The sequence below is a fragment of the Solanum stenotomum genome, unplaced genomic scaffold (genome assembly GCF_019186545.1).
Source record: "Solanum stenotomum isolate F172 unplaced genomic scaffold, ASM1918654v1 scaffold37042, whole genome shotgun sequence".
In the NCBI taxonomy this organism is placed as follows: Eukaryota; Viridiplantae; Streptophyta; class Magnoliopsida; order Solanales; family Solanaceae; genus Solanum; species Solanum stenotomum.
In genome coordinates, this window is record NW_026034218.1 from 26,041 (window position 1) to 33,800 (window position 7,760).

The following is a 7,760-nucleotide window of genomic DNA, read 5'->3' on the forward strand; positions in this document are numbered from 1 at the left end:
GAAATGAAATGTTATGTTGGCTGAACAACATCATAATACTTAAAAGAACAAAAACCGATAAGTGAATAGTTAAGACACCAAACTTAATAACGTTTTGAATAGTTAAAAATCTATACTAAAAAGGACTATTTTAGACCTATGGACTATTTATGGTATTTTCTCCTAGTCTTGCTACTTTTATGTTTTTGGTGAGTTATAGAAGAACTCTCTAATAATTTAGATAAAAGCAATACTTCACTTAAGGATTGCTAGCACAAAATTTTCAATGACAACATCCATCAAAGTTCTTTGTTTAGTGCTTTGTCTTGCTCTTATGTATGAAGGCATTGAGAGTTCCATGTGCAATCCTGGTATTGAAATTAGCCAAGCAAAATTAGGAATGAGTAAAGGACAACAAGTATGGAATGCAACTCTTTCAAATACATGCACATGTACTCTACTTCTAAGTGAAATTGAGTATTACTAATTTCGATTCTGTCACTAAAATTAACACTACTATCATCTCCAAGTCTCACGATGATATCTACACGTTAATGATGGTCTTCCAATTTATGCACAAATAAGTGTCTTTTTTATTTATGCTGGAAATAATCTCGATGTTACACTAAATGACCTTACGGAGGTTTGTTCATGAACATATATGAAAGAGAATTCAATAAAAAATAAAAAAATACTCTCTAGGCATTCTAATTTCTCAATTTTTATCGGAGCGACGTCGTTCTATGAATCCCTAACTAAACCCCTCAGTCATCAGTCTCTTGTTCTTCTGATTCAAAAACAGATAGCAAATCAAAGAGACGAACACGAAGTAATTCATATATGATTCGTCCTCGAACCCTACTGTTTTACTGCTCAAACTCATCATCAATCTCTCACAGATGGATTTCTTCCACAACGCAACTCCATGGTTCATGGATCAACAATATTAAAGGTGTATTCACCGGCCAAAAAACCTCCCCTGATGCCGCCAAAGTACCCATTTCCGAGTCATTCACTCTCCTTCGTAAGTTTTCTACACCACTTTAACCATAGTAAATGTAGATTATTGGCTTCAATCAGGATTTGAAGTTTATGTGTTCGAGATTCTAGTTTTTTTAAGTTATTGTGTACTCACTCTGTTTGAATTTAGGATTTGCGGATGAATTGGGCAGAGCAAAGAAGTTGGGGACTCTGAAGCAGTATGTAGTAGGGAGAGGTAGTGAAGTTACATTTGCTGATGCTTTTGAGAAGCAGCAGGCTATACTTCAATATCTTGGTGCATTGGATCCCACTGGAGAGGTATTATACCCATTTACTTCATCTCTCTCCATTTTAGTATGGTCGATCCTGTAGTAATCTAATTAAATGCCAAGCTGTTTAGCTAATAAGTATTAACAAATATTTTATGTAGTTATTGTACCTGAACTGTTCCCTCTGGTTTTCTTTTTGTTTCTTTGGATTCTAGCTAAGTGGAATCCTTATATCAGTTCTGGAATCATAAAGCAGTTGGATTTGTTATAAACATGCCTATGAAGTGATTGACTAGGAGCGGAGGTTTTACCCTATGCGCGAAAGCAAGGGGTTTGTCTTCTGGGTCGAGCTTGTCGCACCGGGCTTGCCTAGTGCGGGTTACCTCTCCTAGGTGGTTTGCGAGCTATTGCATAGGAGCAGGGGTTTTACCCTGTAAAAAAAAAAAAAGTGATTGACTAGGAGTGTTGAGTTGAATGATGGATTTTAGGGGTAACCGTTGATGTTGGTCTGGTTCTGTTTTAAAGTTTTAGTTCCTCTAGGCACATAATAAAGTATTGTAAAGTGCAGTTGGGAGGAGGAACCTATTTGATCAGGAAGTAGATAAATCTGCTCAACCTTTATGCAGAATTGAGAATTGAAGGTGCTAGGCAATAGACCTAATTCTTTGAAGTGGAGACCAGAAGAAATCGATAATAGTTTCTATTAATTTACATGACAAACTTAAATGATATTACAACAGTTTATGCAAACAGAGGAAATGAACAACGTTGCCCATGTAAAATGAAATGGAGGTCAAAAGCTTCTCCTAGAACAGCATGGTTACAATGAATTGCTATGTCTGCGGCCTTTGTCACTCAGTGCAACCTGTAGAAAATAGGTTAGTTTGTCCAACAGGTTTTTATTGCGCTGGAGAAATATGAAAGGCCATATCACCTATTCATATCACTGTAATTATAATTGGGACATCCGGTATGTTCCTAAGCATATTTGGAGTGTAGCTGTTTATGCCAGGATCAGCTAACTACACAGTTGAAAGCTGGCAAGTGCCGAAAGTTGAAAGGAGAAGCAGACACGCATGAAAGTCACAGTACACCAACAAATAGTTTTTGCTAAATGTCCAAAGAAAGAATTCATAGATCTTTTGAATACAAAGTCATGACTATTTTTTGCTTGAAGTATAGGTGTTATAGCGTTTAATTGGTGTAACATGTCTTTTGTTCATTGTGTAATTCTTTTGTGGGTTAAATAGATTCATCGTAGTGCTAAAAGTGAATTCAGAGTTCTTTTCTATGTAGATGTTTTTCACTTTCTTGGTGCACTGAAAGTCTGAAGCAGAGTTTTACAATACTTGTCCATAAATAATGAGTCCTCATGAAGTATTTTTATAAACCGAGGTGAAACCTTTCACATTTTATCTTATTAAATTAGTAGTCTTGTGTAGGAGAGATGGAAGAGAAGTGTTTTCTAAACAGGTAAGGACTTTATAAATGTCAACAACCAAGCGCTTGGAAAGGACTCTCTAAAAATATAAGAAAGCACCGGGAAGGAGTTCCAATATTTAATCAATTTTTTCTTAGAGGGTAAGACTAGGATGTGGCAAGATGAATGGAATGAAGAGAAATCCGTTAGGCGAAGCTTCTCATATCTCTACAAAATTGTGATGAATCAGAATGCAACTATTGTATGCATATTGGGAGATGGGGACCTAACTTATGTCAGGAGCTATCTAATGACTGCAAGGTAGACTGCCACTCAACTAATATGCATAATTGAGAAATAGAAGGAGCTGCACGATAACTCTGATTCTTAGAAGCAGACCAAACAAAAATGCTATATTTTCTGTTAAATCATGTTACAACAGCTTACATAGAACAGAGGAAATGGAACAGTGTTGGCCATGGAATATGGTATGGAGGTCAAAAGCCCTTTTCCACACTAAAGCAACATGTTTTGAGTGAATAGTTATGCATGAAGCTTGTCTTACTTGGAATGTGTAGAGAAGAGGATTTTATTTGTATTTACATAATATCGGCATGAGAAGAGTTTAAATGGAATAACATGGACAGTGAGGAACTGAGGATTCATAATAGCTGATCCCAACTTGTTTGGGATTGAGGGGTAATTGTTGTAGGAGTTGTTTTCTGTGCTTGAGAACTACAGAAACCCCTGGTCACTTTGCACTGTGGTTATGCTTGGGAATTCAGGTGTGTGTTCCTAAACATACTTGGAGCATATTAGGTCTTGCCAGGATCAGTTAGGGCAGCAGCTGAAAGCTAGCAAGGGAAAAAAGTTGAAAAATGAAGACATGACAGGCAGAAACAGCATGTATTTTTTGATGAACAGTGGGGAGGGAAAGAAATAATAAATATTTGAAGAGAAATCACAGCTACTTTTTGCTTTAGATTTAATTTTTTACAAAGTCTGAACTTATAGCGGTACATGACTTTAGTTATTTATGCAACTGTGAAGGATTTATAGATTCCCTACAGTGGAAAAAGGGAATTCAAAGTCCTTTTATTTTTTTGATGACAAGGGAAACCCATAACCGCTACCCTTTGGGTGCGCACAGGGTGAAACCCCGCTCCTATGCAATAGCTCGCAAACCAAATAGGAGAGGTAACCCGCACTAGGCAATCCCGGTGCGACGAGCTCGACTGGCAGGGGGTTTCGAACTTGAGACCTCCAACATGGAAGTCCCAAGCCCAAACCACTGGGCCACCCCGAAGGGTAATTCAAAGTCCTTTTATGTAAAATATTGTGCACCTTCTTTGTGCATTTAAATGAAATTTCACATAACTTAACCCAAAGAAATAAAAAGAAACTCCTTTTGTAACAAATAGAATATATTAGTAAATGCTTGTATATAGTGGACAGTTTGGAAAGAGAGAAACTCCAGAGTTCTTTAAGATAGGGGCAGTCATATGCAGGATAATGTTCCACTTTTGGTGTAAAGAATGCTTATTAGAGGAGGAGGTTTCTTTAGTAGATTTGATAGGGTAGCTGTAATTGTTTCTAGGAGTTTGTTCGGTTGTGGACTTGTGGTGATATGTTCTATGTAAATATGGCTTCCGCACTGCTCTAGTGCTTTCAATACCAATGTTACCAATTTTAAAAAAAAAGAATAGATCAGTAAATAATGTGAAAGACAATCTTAGTAAGCTAGTAGTCATGTGTAGGAGAGATGGAAGAAAACTGTTAATGTGAATAGACTTGGATAACCTATTGAAGCCCTTTTTTTCATTAATTTTTTTTGTTCTTTTTTAATAGAATCTTCAAACAATTCAAAAGCAACAGGCAGCAAAACATTGCAAGTGCACCATAGTTGATGTCGAGAATATGTTGGCAAAGTTTACTTGGGCAAAAGAAGCACAAATGAAACTTGAGAAGATGAAGGAAGAAGGGAAGCCATTGCCAAAGAGCATGGCCGAGGTACTGTTTATTGCATTTCAGATTGCTGTTCTGTGGCATCTTCACTTTTTTTCTTAGCTTCCTCCAAGAACGGTCTTTTTTAGGACGTTCCAAAAAGATTGGTGCATTATCTATGCTTGAAAACTATTTAATCATGAAATCATTTTAACTTTAATGGCATGATTTATCGGGACTCCATTTCTTATAAGATATGACATTATTATAGGGAGAGAGAAAGATGAAAAGACACATGGAACTCTTACCGTCTCTAGTTTTATTGTTGGTAGAAAGGGCACATATGGTACTTCCTTATAACTTCATGTCCAGTCAAACTTCTTCACAGAAAATGGGACAAAAGGAGTAATATTTTTGTTTTTTACCTTTTTATATTTTAAATCTTCTATACACCATTTCTGATTTTCTGGTTGTTTGATTCTTTAATTTCTGGGTGAGATTTTTGGTTGCATTGTACAGATATGCAATAAGCATATATGTGCATACTATGAAAAGAAATTTTCAGCTGTAGTGCCAGTAATTTGGGTGCATGTGTAACATTGTGCAGTGTGTATGTTTTTGTTCTCTCTGGTCCATGCGGGATGTACTGGAAATTAAGCAGTAGTTAAGATACTCCTCTTCCAATACTTGGATTCTGCAGAGTCTCTATAGAGCATGAGAAAAGAACACATATAATATCTTCTACTGTTGGTGCTTCCTTTTCCATGGTTATATGATGTTGACATACTCTTATTAGGTTCTTCTGATATATAGGTTCAAAAGTTGATGGGTTCATCCCCGCTGGATGTTGCACGATCAAACATGGCTAAGAGTGGGCAAATTAGTAGGAATGCATTCTGTCCTTGTGGTTCCAAGAAGAGATACAAAAGGTTCTTAAACTTTTCTTATTGTTGAACATGAATAGCTATTTCTCGATGTTTTGAATTCCTTAGAGAAGGAAAGGAAATGAGATGTTTTTATTAAATACCAACTTAACAAACTCTATTTCCAAATAAAAAAGCTATATGATCAATCATGTACACAAATGACTACAAACCATCCATGAATATGTTTGCTGACAGTTTCTGTAGTTCATTGGATATTCGAAATATTTAATGCACTATAATTATGTTCTCAGGGTCTCTCTAAATCTGCTGTGATCGGTCTTTTCCTCTTTCTTTTTTTTGTGTTACGTCCTCACGTTTTGTGCTTATTGTCTTGGTGTTGTGGTATATGTAGGTGTTGCGGGAAGGATTCAACATTTTAATCGACAAATAGCTAAAGATGAAGAGCAGGCATGTCCAAAACAAGAAATTCTTATATGGTTGGATGACATTTTTCTTTTGTCGAAAGTCAATCATTTGCTGTGTCATTTAATAATATCAATGGAGTAAAATCTGATCGTTAATGCACATCAAAACTCATCAATTGAACTATTCTTTTCGTGCTTATAAAAACTAGATCTAGATGTATACTTTGGAACTAGCTAAATTCAATCTCCGAGGTTAGAATACCTATTTTCTCAGAAAGTTATTGTATTATTCTTAATATGGGAAAAGTGACGCCATGTAAAAGAAGATATTTTTATTGCATGTTCCGCTAAGCTTTTGGACAAAAAAGTAAGCGCTTTTTATTATTATTAGTACCCTCTCCCTAATTGCTTGTTCACTTTTGAATTGACACACTTATTAAGAAACAATTATTGACATAGTGAGTTTATCATTTTACCTTCATTAATTATGAGTGGATGAATTAAAAACTTAAGATTTTCAAAAAGTTCTACCTTTTTTAAAGTAATTAATTAAGGGTATAATAGGTAAAAAAATTTTGTCCTTTCTTGATTTGTCAAAATGGACAAGTAATTAAGGACAGAGGGAGTAGTAGACGAGTAGTATTAGCTGCTGTGTTTGTGTGAATAAAAAAAGGAGTTATAAAGTACATAAACCTCAATAAACTAGGTGCTAATTACATTCTATCGTGAAAGTTAAAATCAAATTCATACTGATTTAGATTTGAAATAATTGAGGTTATGTATCAATAATAACATTTGTACCCGATACAAGTAATTTTAATTTTCAAGTACTTCTTATATGTATAAAGCAAAAAATTAAAATTAAAATAAAAGTCAAATTTTATTTATCAAGCAATTTACTATAGATTATGAAAATTATGACTTTTTTATTTTGGACTTGGAGTTGAATATAAAATCAAATCATATAATTAAATGCAAGACTTGAAAACAATATAAGAGTCAAATACAATTTACTATAAAAGTTATTTGTTATTATTAATTCTTTCAATTTTGATATTTAAATTAACATGAAACATCTAAGCTAAGTTTTGTTCATTAAGAATTAATCAATAAAGACTTTTTACAATATAGTCAATCTTCCCCTTATTATTAACTAGGTTTTGATCTCTTTATAAAATAAACAATTACTTGAGCATATATATATATAACTAACTTTTTTTAGCATGTATTATTAAGTTTTTTCATGTCGTTAATTATAGACATGTTTACCTCAAAAGCAAAGTAAAAACTGTATTATTGAGAAAAAATAAATTTCATATGAATCCAAATAATCAAATTAGGAGGGATTTTTCACAAGTGAAAGTAAAAAATGTGGAAAATCAGTCAATAAAAGGATAAAATTTTCATTTATTATGTTGGTCATATGCTTAGTGAAGTACTTCTTTCGTCACACTTTAATTGTCACTTTAACTTAAAAAATAATATTTCAACATAATTATCACCCTAGGAATTCACGATTAAAATTAACAATTATCAATGAACTACCTCAGGTATCTAAATAGATAAATCGATTATACGAGTCCTCAATATTTATTGCTCTATTAAATCTTAATATTATAGGTATTTTAATATGTAACTTTTTTGTCGATGTAATTTAGGTATGTCTTGTTCATTATTAACACTTTTAGTTATCATAATGTAATATCTATGAATAGGTGTATTTGGACGATATATATATAGGATATAATCAAACCATATATTATTATCACTCTTATAATTGTTTTATAAAACCTACGTGTGACATGTATCTTCTTCTTGCATAGTATAACCCTATTAGAATATATAGATATAATTTTTATGCGGTAGAAAACCCTGA

General features: G+C 33.8%; 1 protein-coding gene across 1 annotated transcript; it reads left to right on the plus strand.

Annotated features, from left to right (window-relative positions):
- Window positions 1-681: 681 nt before the first annotated feature.
- On the plus strand, window positions 682-6,093 carry LOC125852552 (uncharacterized). Its single transcript, XM_049532275.1, has 5 exons — window positions 682-1,003; window positions 1,130-1,278; window positions 4,498-4,659; window positions 5,407-5,522; window positions 5,872-6,093. The coding sequence occupies exons 1-5, from the start codon at window positions 820-822 to the stop codon at window positions 5,897-5,899; spliced, it is 639 nt and encodes a 212-aa protein (XP_049388232.1). The 5' UTR covers window positions 682-819; the 3' UTR covers window positions 5,900-6,093.
- Window positions 6,094-7,760: the final 1,667 nt, after the last annotated feature.

Coding starts and splice junctions, on each gene's coding strand:
- LOC125852552 (XM_049532275.1), top strand. CDS start 820: ATGATTCGTCCTCGAACCCTACTGTTTTACTGCTCAAACTCATCATCA. Junction 1,004..1,129: donor CGAGTCATTCACTCTCCTTC/GTAAGTTTTCTA, acceptor GTTTGAATTTAG/GATTTGCGGATGAATTGGGC. Junction 5,523..5,871: donor TCCAAGAAGAGATACAAAAG/GTTCTTAAACTT, acceptor TGGTATATGTAG/GTGTTGCGGGAAGGATTCAA.